At 37.0% G+C, this 14981-nt stretch overlaps 3 protein-coding genes and 1 long non-coding RNA gene across 6 annotated transcripts; 3 read left to right on the forward strand and 1 right to left on the reverse strand.

Annotated features, from left to right (window-relative positions):
* The first annotated feature begins 333 nt into the window (after nt 1–333).
* LOC9325735 (LOB domain-containing protein 1) lies at nt 334–3687 on the forward strand. 3 transcript variants are annotated; one of them, XM_021012127.1, is made up of 8 exons: nt 334–1043; nt 1456–2314; nt 2488–2575; nt 2647–2796; nt 2881–2966; nt 3180–3245; nt 3320–3442; nt 3525–3687. In XM_021012127.1, the coding sequence occupies exons 1-2, from the start codon at nt 807–809 to the stop codon at nt 1789–1791; spliced, it is 573 nt and encodes a 190-aa protein (XP_020867786.1). In that variant the 5' UTR covers nt 334–806; the 3' UTR covers nt 1792–2314; nt 2488–2575; nt 2647–2796; nt 2881–2966; nt 3180–3245; nt 3320–3442; nt 3525–3687. The 3 variants fall into 3 exon arrangements, with proteins under 3 accessions (XP_020867786.1, XP_020867787.1, XP_020867785.1); XM_021012128.1 differs by having other exon boundaries at nt 3320–3435; XM_021012126.1 differs by having other exon boundaries at nt 3180–3234; nt 3320–3687.
* LOC9325736 (tRNA 2'-phosphotransferase 1) lies at nt 2555–4016 on the forward strand (the record flags this gene model as incomplete). The annotated part of the gene is given in 9 exon segments (XM_021013357.1): nt 2555–2575; nt 2647–2796; nt 2881–2938; nt 2941–2966; nt 3180–3234; nt 3320–3442; nt 3525–3559; nt 3561–3582; nt 3693–4016. Coding segments are annotated over 9 exon segments (615 nt in total), but the record flags the coding sequence as incomplete, so codon positions are not given.
* Nucleotides 4017–4861: 845 nt separating this feature from the next.
* On the reverse strand, nt 4862–5938 carry LOC110224814. Its single transcript, XR_002329298.1, has 2 exons — nt 5124–5938; nt 4862–5020 (listed from the first exon to the last, which is right to left on the reverse strand). It is a non-coding gene; the product is annotated as an uncharacterized LOC110224814 (long non-coding RNA).
* A 115-nt stretch (nt 5939–6053) lies between these two features.
* Nucleotides 6054–14671, forward strand: LOC9325737 (tRNA ligase 1). The gene is given in 28 exon segments (XM_021012125.1): nt 6054–6302; nt 6615–7028; nt 7126–7176; nt 7275–7357; nt 7700–7799; nt 7930–8008; nt 8107–8230; nt 8639–8745; nt 8867–8995; nt 9104–9168; nt 9284–9350; nt 9353–9438; nt 9592–9752; nt 9850–9881; nt 10144–10319; nt 10435–10514; nt 10716–10781; nt 10935–11224; nt 11540–11647; nt 11739–11836; nt 12124–12184; nt 12540–12616; nt 12727–12798; nt 12882–12958; nt 13077–13157; nt 13523–13625; nt 13778–13936; nt 14137–14671. Coding segments are annotated over 28 exon segments (3489 nt in total). The 5' UTR covers nt 6054–6158; the 3' UTR covers nt 14536–14671.
* The last annotated feature ends 310 nt before the right edge of the window (nt 14672–14981 follow it).

Consider the following 14981-nt stretch of genomic DNA (forward strand, 5'->3'; position numbering starts at 1 on the left):
TTACAAGTCAGCTCTGAATACAGATGATAATCATACTTCACTATGAGAGATCTAGAAGAGCATCAAGTACTCTACAATTGAATATCTAGTTATTCCAAAGACCTATCGAACCACCTACCGTAATACACAGTTCAATTGAGGTTTTTAACCATGGTTTCTCCCAAATTGTAGAATTAATCTCAAAAACAAGGCACATGCTACATACTGTACATTGTAAGAAAATTCTCAAAATTTTAATCTTTTGGTTCATATTCTTTTATTATCTAAATCAACGATTTTACAGGTGCAATTTATCCAATTCAATATAACTAACGATGAAAGTATGAAAGATACAAAGAGAAAAGAAGTTTTTTTTTTATTTTCCAGTGATTTTGGAATCTTTGAATCTTCATAATCAGTAAGACTAAGAGTAGAATACCAATGGACTATTAATGATTTTTTAGAGACTAATATAATAGAAATAATACGTAAGGAGAAAAATCAAGAAAAGAAGATTTTTTTTTTTGTTTAAGAAGAAATTTAATTGTGCCAAAGTCAAGCAAACCGTTGAAACATGAAAGCGTGGAGGAATTTAGTAGCCACCGTAACGTGGAAATATGTTTCAATTTTAACTAAAACAACTGACGTCAGAATTCGAGCTTTCGACGTCAGGGTGGTCACTTCCTTCCCTACATCAGTTTGTGTCTCTCCCCTATATATATATACACTTCTCTATTTTCCCCACCAAAAAGCACTTCACCTCTCAAAGACTCCTACTTGCCCATTTCCCATTTTCCCTCCCGATAATTCACAATTTTTAAGTTGGTATGGAGAGTAAAAGTGACGCTTCCGCCGCCACCACTCCAATCATCTCTTCTTCTTCTTCTCCTCCACCACCTTTTTCACCGAGGGTGGTACTCAGCCCATGCGCTGCTTGCAAAATCTTGCGGCGGCGTTGCGCAGAGAGATGCGTTTTGGCACCGTACTTCCCTCCAACGGATCCAGCCAAATTCACTATCGCCCACCGCGTTTTTGGAGCCAGCAACATCATTAAGTTCTTGCAGGTACCTAAACTATCTATCTATTGGTGTAATAATTATATATAAGCTCTTTTAATATTTGAAAGATCTAATAGAAGAAAGATCCGACTATATTAATGATATAGATGGGAATGATTTCTTTGTTCTTATTAGGAAGATAGTGACATGGTTGTTTCGGAAAGTGGGTTCATAGGTCATGTGAAAATTGGCCCCTTTACTTGTCATGTAATATAATGTCAATAACTTCTTCTCACGAAAGCTGCACCACATAACCAAAAAAAAAAAGTATTGCATATAGTGTCATTGTCAACATTTTCTTTTTCATTCACCTTTCAAAAAGTCTTGTAGAAAATTGGTTTTCACTCCTCTTGGTCAAATATGAAAATCCTTATCTTTATGAACGAACATATGGTTGATTATTTATCTATATTTTTAGGAACTTCCAGAATCACAAAGAACTGATGCGGTCAACAGCATGGTCTATGAAGCCGAAGCTCGAATTAGAGATCCAGTGTATGGATGTGCAGGTGCTATATACCATCTACAACGACAAGTGAGTGAGCTCCAAGCACAACTTGCAAAATCTCAAGTGGAAATTGTGAATATGCAATTTCAAAGATCAAATCTACTAGAGTTACTGTATAAAATGGACCAACAGAACCAAGAACAAGATAATATATTGTCCTTTGAGAGCAATGATTTGGGATTCCTTGAAGACAACTCCAACACCAACTCATCAATGTTGTGGTGGGATCCTCTTTGGACATGTTGATCATTGCTAAGATTTTGACTACTTCACTTTAAAGCCCTCTCTAGTACCCTCACTCAGGGTTAGTTAGCACACAAAAATGTAATATACGGTGAATTTTCAGATGATTCATATGTCCAAAACTATACTTTAACGCGTCATTGTAATGAATAAAAAGAAAAGTAAAGGAGGCTTTTTGAAATTGTTTTTTTTTGACCGGCTTTTTCAATGTTTTTTTTTTGGTGGGGTTTTTAGACACAAATCGCCAACTACACCGGATTAAACCGGTTCTAAACCACCGCAGAGTTTTAGAAAAAAATAATACTAAACGACGTCGTGTGACGACGACTGAACCTCTGCTCCAAATCTTCCCATCTCTTTGGGAACCTTCGGGTTCAATCTCTTTCTCTGCTGATTTTTCTCTCCGATTGTCCCTCTTCTCTCCTCCAAATATCTCCTTTCTTGAGATCATAGCGAGCTTATCACGACGGAGATCCGATTGGGTATATTGCTCGAAGACCTCGATGCTTTAGTTATCTCGGTTAATGTATGTTTGATGTTTCATCTACCATTCGATAATTCCAGTATAGCCAATTTCTGTGTGTTTGAGACAAGATTTGTGAATAAGATGGTTTTTTTTTTTTTTTTAAATTTTGGTCCCAAATTTTCCTTGTATTTATTTTCTTGCAATTCTGATCCAAATCGTTTGCTAATGCTTAGGAGGAGGAGGCTATGAGAGAGAGAACGATCGAAGGAGACCTCAGGGCCGCCGCGGAAATGATAAAATCGATGCACTTGGAAGACTCTTGTAAGTGCGAGCGATCATTACTGATTTGAGATGTATTGTACTGATTTAGCTTACTTTGGATGGATGTTCAGGACTCGAATCTTGAGAGACATATGGCTACTGAGCTGAGCTTGACTATGCGCGGTGGTGGTTTTATTAATGTTGAAGATTTACTTAAGATGCATTTGAAAACGTCCGCAAATATCCAATTGAAGTCACATACGGTTGATGAAATCAGAGAGGTCAGTTTCACTATGATTTTTTCAACGAGCGTTGCGTTTGAGATGAGTTTGTGATGGTTTGGTTTGGGACTGTTAAACATGAAGGCTGTGAGAAGGGACAATAAACAACGTTTTAGCCTCATAGATGAGAATAGAGAGCTCTTGACGCAAACCAAGGCCACTCGATCACGGTAAAAAGAACTTGAAACAATTCACAGCATTTTCTTCTTCATCTTTAATTTGTGTTGAAAAGTTGAGACCTTTCCATTTACTTGCAGCAAAATTTGCGCTTGCCATGTCTTTTTTCTGTTAAACACAGTAGCACTATGATTAGATTTTTATTTCCCTATTTTTGATCAATATGCTTTGTAGTTTAAGCTTTAGCTTTTTGTCTTTGTGTGCAGACGGTTGAGTCAGAGAAGTTACTTAAACCAATCCTGTCACCAGAAGAAGCTCCGGGTAACAAAGCAGTAGGACACATACTTGTGACTTCTGTTATGTCTTGCTTGGTTGTTCATATTCATTTGAATTTCTGTGATTGCAGTGTGTGTGCATGGAACTTATAAGAAGAATTTGGAATCCATCTTATCATCGGGCTTAAAGCGCATGAATAGACTGCATATTCACTTCTCTTGTGGCTTGCCAACAGATGGTGAAGTGGTTAGTGGTAAGATTTTGATCCTATTGTTGTTCCTGCAATATTGCATATGCACATTAATCTTGTTCCAAATTTACATGATTTGCTTAAGGCATGAGAAGGAACGTCAATTTTTTGATCTTCCTCAGACAACAAGAAAGCTCTTGAAGGTATGACTTTACTAAATTCACTTCAGTATGAGACCTTAATTCCGTGTCTTAAAGCTAGTGCTATGCCCTCCAAAGATTCAACATTTTAGTAGTACTTTTGATCCATCCAGATGGGATTGCATTCTACATTTCAGACAACAAAGTGATTTTGACTGAAGGCATTGATGGTGTAGTGCCTGTCGATTACTTCCAGAAGATCGAGTCTTGGCCTGATCGAAATCCTATACCTTTCTGATTCACAGAACTCAACATTAATGCGTGAATGCGAAGATTCACAGGTTCTATGACAATGATTGTGAAGATTCTTGTGAACCTTGATTATGTTATGTCTCAGTGTCTTCAACTGCAACATGACAATTTATCAACTTTCAAAGTTGTGTTATGAGCAGAAAGAAACCAATTGATAAAAAAAAGGGCCTTGAACGTTAGAAGAATTCAAAGCCCAGCTTTATGAAAGGAATAATATGGCCCAATAGATAAAATACTGATAAGTGGGCGGGTGGGCATGGGTTTATTTAAACGATGTCGTGTTCATGTTAGTAAATCGTGTGTTTCTTTTAATCTTCTGTAACTAAATTGTCGTGCTTCTTCGAATCTTCGTAAGAACCCTAAATCGTGTAACTCGTGCTCTATCTCATCCTCTCCGATAGCAGTGACTTTTCCGGAGATCAATAGATCATCTTCTCACCTTAGAAGACACTGAAATTCTAGAGACATAGACAGAGAAACTCGGGATTGATTCAATATACCGAGACCGAGTTCGTAATTCTCGAGTTTCAGAGATAGAGACTCGGTCGAAGAGCCCTTGCTTGACTGGATACTGAGTCAGTAATCTTTGACCTACAAGGTATGTTTCTGAGACATCCAATTAAGTGAGAAACGATTTCAATTAAAATCACATGTTCTGAATCTTCTTATTAAGAGTAATATTGTCTACACTGATTGAAGGTTTTCAAATTAACAGATGATCAATGGCTCCACAATTTAAATCGGCTTTTGATAGTATTTTTTTTTGTGTGGAATTGATGGTTTTGATTAGGCCTGGGCGTTCGGTTTAGTCAGGTAATTCGGTTCGGTTTCTCAGTTTTTCGGTTATTTCAAAATCCTGCCGAATTGAACCGAACAAAAATTCGATTCGGTATTCGGTTTATTCGGTTCGGTTATAGGTTTTTAAATCTCTTCCGAATTGTCCCGAAATTTAATTTACTTCGGTTTATTCGGTTTTCTTTCGGTTAACCGAAAATAAAAACAAGCCCACATAAAAATTTATGTGGGCCAATTAACATATTTACAACTAAAATAACAAGCTCAGGAAAATTATAAGTCCAATGTCACATTTACAACAAACCCAAATACATTAAAAATTAAGTTTTTCGATCAAATGCAAGGCTGCCGACGGTGAAGACGACATGGTTTGAAATGGCAAGGCTCCTTCAATCTTCACAGATTCACAACCATTCAATAATCATCATAAACCATCAATATAAACATAAATTTATCAATCATCATCATAAACCAACAATAGTATAAGGAAGAGGAACCTTTAAAGACTTGAGGAGGTTCTCGACGTTGAAGGATCTGGTTCTCGACGTTCCAAGAAGGATGATTAGAAATTCAAATCCTCATTGATGCAAAGCAGTGTCTTGTTCTAGGAGAGAAAGAAGAGTAATCGACTACAAGTGGAGGAGAGAGAGGCTTAGATCTAGAAGCGGCTGCAAGAAGACAAGGCTTATTAGATTTAGGTTTTCTTCGATAAAAATTGGACTCGGTTTATGTATTTAATAAGTTATTGGACTATTTTATTAATTTTAAATGTAAGTTTGTTTTGATGGGTTTTTTAAAAATAGTTATAATAATATGGGCTGGGCTTTTGATTGTTGTTTGTTTATAATTTTAAGTTGAAAGCCCAGCCATATTAAATATTAGGGTTTTTGTTTATCGTCTTCATCGTTTGTTTCACGCGGCGGCATGATGAAGAACAGAACAGAGTAACAGACCGGTGAAGGAGAAGCAGAACGGTGAAAAAAGAGTGAAGAAGGAAAAAACCGAATAACCGATCGGTTTTAGCTTGCCGAACCGAAACGGAAACCGAATTTTCAAAATAATTTCGCTGATCGGTTTTGCTCTTCTCTAATCCTCGGTGCCGAGAACCGAGACATTCGGTTTCCTCGGTTCAGTTTTTTCGGGTTTGACCGAATGCCCTTTTGCATTTAAAATTATTTATTCCTAAATTTGGTCGAGAATAGCCAAGTTTGCCAATGGGTTTTTGTGTGGGCTGAGTTTTTGGTGGACAAGTTTCTGATGGTCTGGAATTGGGCTGGGTAAAATAGCCCAGATTAACAGCCCTAGCCCCTAGATATAGGCCTCCTAAGCCCCTGGGTGTTTTCGTAAATTTTGTTGTAGATTTTTTGTTTGTTACAGTGGTCTTTCTCGCACCATAACACTTCCACTAACTCCGTCGTCGTCCCGCCGGTTTCACAGCTTGTTGGTGACTCAGCAAGCACGTCGAACTAACTTGGTCGCCGCCATCTCTCGTTGTTATTACGTGGTTCACACCTTTTTTAAGCCACGTGTTGATGTCGTTAATTCCACACACAACTCTCTTCGCTTTAAACATTCATCTTTCTCTCCGATCATCTTCTCCTTACCTTACCTTAGCTCGCTCTCTCTGTTTTAACTCCTCTATCAGATTTTTATCCTCAGATATGCCTAAGAAGCAGGTTTGCAACTTTCTTTTGAGTTTTCCTCAATCTGGGTATATACATCGGGATTTAGCGATTGTCAAATTTTAAATCCTCTCTTATATGATATGACTCTCTCCAAGATGTGCACTTTCTGGGTTTTGATTGCTTCGTTCACAATGTATTAGTTTGTCGTGCAGTGATATGACTATGGAGTTTTGATTATCTGGAAACGAGTTTGAATTTTTTTCTTTAAACATTGAAACTTTATGCATTAAGTATTGGTTTGTGAGAGTTTCTTGTTGCTTTTGGGTATATACAGGACTTGACTATTTTTGTTTCTGTTGGCAGAAAAAGAAAGCTCACGTTGAGCACAAGTGGCAAGTAAAGCCAAAGATGGATGCTCCATCTGAAGCCGCTGATCGTTCCGTATCCGTTGTTGCAGAAGCTGTAAACAACCAATTTGGTGGGTTAATTCTTGAGGAAAGCAACACTAATGTTCCAGTCTTACCGAGTCAAACTACAACTAACCATAGTGTTCAAAATCTGGTATGGAAACCTAAGTCATATGGAACTGCTAGTGGTAAAACATCGTCTGTCTCACAGGCAGGTTCTTCTGGAGATGCAAAAGTTGGTCTCAATCTGAGCAAAATTTTCGGAGGTGATTTGTTGGAAAAGTTTTCGGTCGACAAATCAACTTATTGTCATGCTCAAATCAGAGCCACTTTCTATCCAAAATTTGAGAACGAAAAGACTGACCAAGAGGTATACTATATAGTGCCCTTTCTGTGACTACTTGTCGTTTGTAGCACTTATTGCTAGTTTGCTTTATTTCATGTTGCGCTTATCTTGGTTTTGGTAGATAAGAACAAGAATGATTGAGATGGTATCTAAAGGATTGGCAACGCTAGAGGTATCATTAACGTCTATACACTCTATTTGTGTATACTTTTTTATTGGCACTCTGAAGTTTTAACCGTCTACTGACCTGTTGTAATGCACCTTTTATAGGTATCTCTTAAGCATTCAGGCTCTCTCTTTATGTACGCCGGTCACAAGGGGGGAGCATATGCAAAGAACAGTTTTGGTAATATGTAAGCTCATTTATTCTTAGCTTCAGTTACAATTTCCTTGATTATTGATGAGCTCTTCACAAAAAATCTTTAGAAAAAACCCCAATGAATAAACCCAAACTCCCTTTTCATTCATTTTAACTTAGAACATAGATTACTTCTACATTTTAGTTTCATAGTTTGTCATGCCCAACGATATATCTTATGCTTTCTCCTTCTGGAGTTTTGTTGCTTGCCGATGGTATTGATGTTACGTTTATGGATAAGATTCCACACCATATATAAGGTGTAATACATATATATTTCAGGAAACATTTTGACCAATCAGTTTTCTCATATGCTAACCAAATATTTCATTTGCAGTTATACTGCGGTTGGTGTTTTTGTTCTTTCACGGATGTTCAGGGAGGCTTGGGGAACTAAGTCTCTAGAGAAAGAAGTAGAGTTCAATGATTTTCTTGAGGTATTTCCATGGACAGAACTTTAAACAACCCAAATTCTCAATTGCTCGAGGCTTGATCAATTGCCAGAAAAAGCTAGCTCACAATCAATTGCCAGAAAAAGCTAGCTCACAATAAGTCATTTTCTCCCAGAAAAATCGCATGTGCATATCTATGGAACTGGTAACAGCTGTTCTTGGAGATCATGGTCAACGCCCACTGGATGATTATGGTGAGGTTTTTTGTTTATATGATGTTCCTTAATATTGAAAGTCAGATAAGTCTGCTAAAGCTGTTCAGTAAAAAAAAATATTGATTCGCATCTTGCAGTGGTAGTGACGGCCGTTACCGAGTTAGGTAATGGTAAGCCCAAGTTCTATTCAACTTCCGAAATAATTGCATTTTGCCGGAAATGGCGTCTACCAACAAATCATGTTTGGCTGTTTTCCACAAGGTAACTTAACCGCTTTCTATTCATTGCTACTATCATCTTCGGTGATCTTGCCCTTAATTGTTATTTTACCTAAGGCCTTGTTGATTTAAATAGAGAACGAAGAAAGAGTTTGAAATACTTTTAGCTAATATTTCGTTTTAAGAATTTAGTGCTTCTCTTGTAAAGCTTGAAAGATACATTTCCCTAACTATAGTAAGAATGTGCTGATAGAATCTGGTTGATGCATATACTGGTCTAAATCCATGAAGTCTCAACCTTTGAGGTTTTTTGGTCCTACTAGGAGGAAATATATGCTGATATGTTTGGATGCACACACTGTCCATAGAATTTTTATTAGACAGCTTGTCGTGAGGAAAATGAAAATTTTAACAATGGTGGTTGCATGTATTTTGTGAAAAATTTATGAAGGAAATCAGTGACCTCTTTTTTCGCCGCGTTTGATGCACTCTGTGAAGAAGGGATAGCAACCTCGGTCTGTAGGGCTCTTGATGAAGTAGCTGATATATCAGTCCCAGGTAATGTTTTTCTTTAATTTTGTATTCACTTTTGCTTTGTGTAGAATTCACATTAGTTATTCAAGGAACTGAACTTGATTAAATTCATCCGACGAATTATTTCTTGGATGAAAATAAGCAGCCTCAAAGGACCATGTTAAGGTGCAGGGTGAGATATTAGAGGGTCTTGTTGCGCGTATAGTGAGCAGTCAGAGTGCAAGAGATATGGAAAATGTCTTGAGAGATCATCCTCCACCACCCTGGGATGGAGGTGCACTATCTTATCATATTTTAATTTTTACTTTAGTTTTCATGATAATCCACTCTATCAAGTCCGTGTAGATTTTTTAAATCATTTCCCTGGCTTTTAATATTTCAGCTAATCTTGATCTGGGACTCAGTCTAAGAGAGATATGTGCTTCCCATAGATCTAACGAGAAACAGGTTCTAAAAGAAATTTAATATGACAAGCTTTATCAAGTGGAATCTTTAAGCTGCCATCTCTTGATAAAGATTTCTCATTATAGAGGGTCTTTTTTCCTTGTTTGTGGTGCTGTAGCAAATGAGAGCACTTTTAAGGAGTGTTGGGCCAAGCTTTTGCCCTAGTGAAGTGGATTGGTTCGGAGATGATCTCATCCGAAAAATGCTGACAAATCTGTTATAACAAAATTCCTGCAATCTCAGCCTGCAGATTATTCAACTAGTAAATTACAGGTAACTTGAGATCTGTGTCTTTGTTTATTTCGAATCGCTGAAGTTATAGGTTATATGTATATCTTTCACTTGCAGTGTCCTTTCATGTGGTAATATTTACCAGTTTCCATTATTTATGTGTTTTTGATGAGCAACTGATTTTTTTTTTAATAGGAAATGGTACGCTTGATGAAGGAAAAACGTCTTCCAGCCGCGTTCAAGTGTTACCATAATTTTCATAGAGCTGACGACATATCACCTGATAACCTATTTTATAAATTGGTTGTCCATGTGCACAGTGATTCAGGATTTAGGCGTTACCAAAAAGAGATGAGGTTATCTTTAAAGACGTCTCTAGTTACTTATGTCTTTCAGTTTGATCAAACTAAGAAGATTTCTATTTACTGAACCATATTATTTACCGTGTTTCAGGCACATGCCTAGTTTGTGGCCTTTATATCGAGGTAAATATTTTTGTTTGTTTCTTATTTTTTTTAGCTTTGGTCTAAAATTCCATGACTAGGCACCATTTCTGATTCATTTGCTAGAGTTCAATAGTTTTGTCTCCACTTTCCACAGCTCATAGTCTTTGTAAAATAACTTTGTTATGAAATCAAATTTTCTTGGACGTTTCAAGTTTGGTTGTTGTGGTAGCATACTATGGATCATTGGCATCTGTTTTTCCGTTTAACTATATTAGTTAGTGATCTTCTTTTTTCTTTTTAGGTTTCTTTGTTGATATTAATTTGTTCAAGTCAAACAAAGTGAGGGATCTGATGGCTCTGAAAAGCATTGATAATGCGGTCAAAGATGCCAGTGAAAATGATGGTCAACGAGAAAAGGATGGTTTGGCTGATGGTGATGCTAACTTAATGATCAAATTAAAGTTTCTCACCTACAAGGTAATTTTTCTCAGGAAGGTCTTCAGGCTAAAGGGATTTGTAATTTGTTGCAATTTCCTACCTCTTTCGTTGCATTATTATCCTGATGTTGGACATGTCTTCATTTTTTTTACAGTTGAGAACCTTTTTGATCCGTAATGGCCTATCAATTCTATTTAAAGAAGGGCCAGCAGCTTACAAAACCTACTATCTTAGGTGAGCTGCTTTCTCCCTATGAATATATACATATAGAGTGATGTATCAAATGTTATAGTGATGTTTTTGGTAATCCGGATTTTGATTAACTTGCATTGCATTGTAAAACAAAACGGGGAGACTAGTTGCTGCATGCTCATTAACTTGATCAAGCTTTAATTTGATTTATTTTTGTAACATTATTATTGTTTCTGCATCCAGACAAATGAAAATCTGGGGTACGTCAGATGGAAAGCAGAAAGAACTTTGCAAAATGCTTGATGAATGGTACCAGAATCACACTACTCTACTCATGTAGATTAAGCTTATATATTTATGTTGAAACTTATTTCCTGAGCAAATGTGTAACCTACTGCCTTAGATAATTTTTCAGCTTTTTGAATCTGGATTAGCATCTCTTCTTCTCTTCACAATGTACAGGGCTGCTTACATAAGAAGAAAGTGTGGGAATGATCAGCTATCTTCATCAACATACTTAAGTGAAGCTGAGCCATTCTTGGAGCAGTACGCGAAACGGAGCCCAATGAATCAGATTTTGATAGGGGCTGCTGGGAACCTTGTTAGAACTGAGGACTTCTTGGCCATTGTTGACGGTGATCTAGATGAAGAAGGCGATCTTGTGAAAAAAGAAGGAGTGACACCAGCTACTCCTGAGCCAGCTGTGAAGGAAGCTGTCCAAAAGGATGAGGGGTTAATTGTGTTCTTTCCAGGTATTCCATTTGCATTGTTTATATATTATTTCATGTACTCTGGTTGTTGATTTTACTTCATTTTTGTGGCAATGTCTTATATTGAACTTATTGATGGTAGTGGTTACCAGCTTTTAATAGATTATAGATAATTGTTTTAGTCATTTCAGATAATAAGAAATTAGTCAAAAGTCAAGTTTTTTACTTCTGACCAGAAGTGAGAGCAACATATTGTTTGAAAGAGAATGGTGGTATATCGTTCTGTATATGCTGTTTGCTTTGACATTTCCTTTAATCTTGTTTCCTCTGATTTCTACAATGTTATTGTGTTATCAGGGATTCCTGGATGTGCTAAATCTGCACTTTGTAAGGAGTTATTGAACGCCCCAGGAGGCTTTGCAGATGATAGGCCAGTGCATACTCTGATGGGTGATCTTGTCAAAGGTATTTTAGAATGTAGGGTTTTTTGGTCAAAACTGCTCTGGTCTCTCAACTTTGCTATGCCATCTCATGCAATATTCTATATATTGGACAGGAAAATATTGGCCAAAGGTTGCTGATGAACGTCGTAAAAAACCACAATCGATTATGTTGGCTGACAAAAATGCTCCAAATGAAGATGTCTGGAGACAGGTAATTAATCCTACGTTGAGAATCTGTTACAACCTCACATTATTAGGAATGAGTATTTATATGATTCTCTGCCTCTCCTCGTGTAAGCTAGCATTTGGAATAGCTCTACCTATGGCCTATGGGTCCTTTAAGAGTGGCTTTGGCTTATTAGTAGTAGATTTTTATCAGAATCTTTGCACTTTTGATAGAGTATCTATATAAATAATAGGTCGCTGACCTGATATATTTCCACATTTTGTGTCTTAACAAGTCTCAATTTTAATATTATTCTCGTATTTCCCTATTAGATTGAAGACATGTGTCGGAGAACTAGGGCTTCTGCAGTTCCAATCGTTGCTGATTCTGAAGGTATGTAACTATGCATCCATTCTTTGATATATTTCAGTTAACAATCTTCTTGTGTGCTGTTTAATATGGTCGTATTCAATTTATTCCATAATACTTGACCTTTAATTGATATGATGACCATGTGAACGTTTTGAGTATGAAAGGTTGAAGGATTAATTATCTTTTACTGAATTTGTTCCCGTTTTATTCATATTTAAGTCTAAGGTTGATACTCAATTTTCTGCCTATACTTCGCTTACAACACACAAAAAGTATTGTTCTGCTTTGTTTTCTCAATTTACTGCCGTGCCTCATCTTCTGTATTATTTGTGATCTTTTACTTGATATTTACTTTTGGCCCTCTATGAATGCACAGGAACCGATACAAATCCATATTCACTTGATGCCTTGGCTGTATTCATGTTCCGGGTACTTCAACGAGTTAACCATCCGGTATACAGTTGCATCTTATACACAGTTTATCTTCAACTGCATCATCCAACTTTCATCACAACCCTACGTCTCTTACAATCTTTTCTTTCATATGCAATGAATATTTTTAGGGAAAGCTCGACAAGGAATCTTCAAATGCAGGCTATGTGTTATTGATGTTTTATCACCTTTATGAGGGAAAGGTATTATCACATGCACCACAACTTTGCTTTAAGTAAATCTATGATTTGATCTCACATTGAATTGAACTGTCTTTAACTTTCAGAACCGCAATGAATTTGAGAGTGAATTGATTGAGCGCTTTGGCTCCCTCATCAAGATGCCACTATTGAAATCAGACAGGTATACTGTTGACATCACATGCGAGCTAACAAACTCGAACTTAGCACAGCTACAAATTGCAACTTCATATTTAATTGGTTTATAAGAACTTTATTGACTTTTCTTTTTGCATATACAGGGCTCCTTTACCTGATCCTGTTAAATCAGTTCTTGAGGAGGGCATAGATTTGTTCAATCTCCACAGCAGAAGACATGGGAGGTGGGTACCAACACTACCATTTTACATGACTTGAACTGTTGAATTTATGTCAAACCGAAGTATTTTGAGCATCGTATGGCAAAACTTGTTCATCGTGTTATAATTTAAACAACAATGTCTGTTCTGACAGTAAAAAATGAAAGGCAATAGTAATAATTTAGCAAAAACTAACAAGGAAGACACCAGTTGTTTTATCCTGTGATTAGATTAGATGTACTTGGATCATGTTTCTGGAGAAATCCTACACATGAGTGCTCACATACGTTTTATATTTCTTGTTCTGGCTGTTCTCTACTTCATCTCTTTAGCTCTAGCTCCGGTTGGGTTCTTCTGACCTGTTTTCCTTCTACTTTTTCTTGCTGTAGACTCGAGTCGACAAAAGGAACATATGCAGCAGAATGGACCAAATGGGAGAAACAACTACGAGATACTTTAGTTGCGAATTCTGAGTATCTCAATTCTATTCAGGTAAAAAATCCTTTGTCCTTGATGGCTCATAAAAAGCGACAAATCTGTGCTTGAATTGTAACTGCTTCAATGTTTCTTCAGCACATGATAAAAGAGTTTAGGAAGAAGGGATGTGCATATGATATCTTTGTTTTCTGGTTTGCAACTTTCAGGTTCCATTTGAGTCTGTGGTTCATCTAGTGCGAGAAGAGCTAAAAAAAATCGCAAAGGGTGAATACAAGCCACCAAGTTCAGAGAAAACAAAACATGGGTCTATTGTTTTCGCTGCCATCAACTTGCCTGCTACTCAAGTTCACAGTCTTCTTGAAAAGGTAACCAACCAAATTCTTAAACTATAATTAAAATGGAATATTGATGTTAAAGGTTAAAATTTCATAAACTCAAATCGGATTTTTGTTCCTGCCCCCATTTGTCACAGAGTGGGCACACATCATATTTTCCTTTTATCTCATGCATCAGAACTTAAGGTTATGTATGGGCTTTGTTAATAATAGATGTTTTCTCTTATCAGTTAGCCGCAGCAAACCCAACAATGAGATTTTTTCTAGAGGGCAAGAAAAAGACCATACAGGAAAAACTTGAACGGTCTCATGTGACGCTTGCCCACAAGAGAAGCCATGGCGTAGCAGCTGTAGCCAGCTATGGTCAGCACTTGAACAGAGAGATACCCGTAGAGCTCACGGAGCTCATCTACAACGACAAGATGGCAGCTCTAACTGCCAATGTCGGATGTGTGGACGGAGAGACGGTAGTCTCCAAGAACGAATGGCCACATGTTACGTTGTGGACTGCAGAAGGCGTAACTGCAAAAGAGGCCAACACGTTACCTCAGCTTTACTTAGAAGGGAAGGCGAGCCGCTTAGTGATAGATCCTCCGGTCTCAATCTCAGGTCCTCTGGAGTTTTTCTGAATACTTATTAAACATGGAAGGTGCTCTCGCTTGAGGTTGCTCGTGGAATGGGACACTTATGATTGTTATTATAATAAACCGTTTCCATTGTCATGAGATTTTGAGGTTAATATATGTTAATTATTCTTCTTTTTTATTTGGTGTTGAATAAATAAATGATACAAGTGCCTCTTCAGAATGTACATTCATTGAAATCAACAAATACTAGTAGAGAAGAGTGTCATATAGAGTAGTGATGTTCCAATTACCACGATAGTTGAGTTTGCTACACAATCATTGAAGTTTTTGGGAGAAGAGCATGGATATATATGATAAGTAGCTAAACCATTTGTTTGAATTGCCTTAATTTAAAGGTGTGATTAAATTTTTGTAACATACTTAAAGATGTCTTTAGCTCGCTGTCTACTTTTGGATCGAACACTCAACATTAAAATTAAATTTTGGAC

Source organism: Arabidopsis lyrata (assembly GCF_000004255.2).
Source record: "Arabidopsis lyrata subsp. lyrata unplaced genomic scaffold ARALYscaffold_1, whole genome shotgun sequence".
Lineage (NCBI taxonomy): Eukaryota > Viridiplantae > Streptophyta > Magnoliopsida > Brassicales > Brassicaceae > Arabidopsis > Arabidopsis lyrata.

Coding starts and splice junctions, on each gene's coding strand:
- LOC9325735 (XM_021012127.1), top strand. CDS start 807: ATGGAGAGTAAAAGTGACGCTTCCGCCGCCACCACTCCAATCATCTCT. Junction 1,044..1,455: donor ACATCATTAAGTTCTTGCAG/GTACCTAAACTA, acceptor CTATATTTTTAG/GAACTTCCAGAATCACAAAG.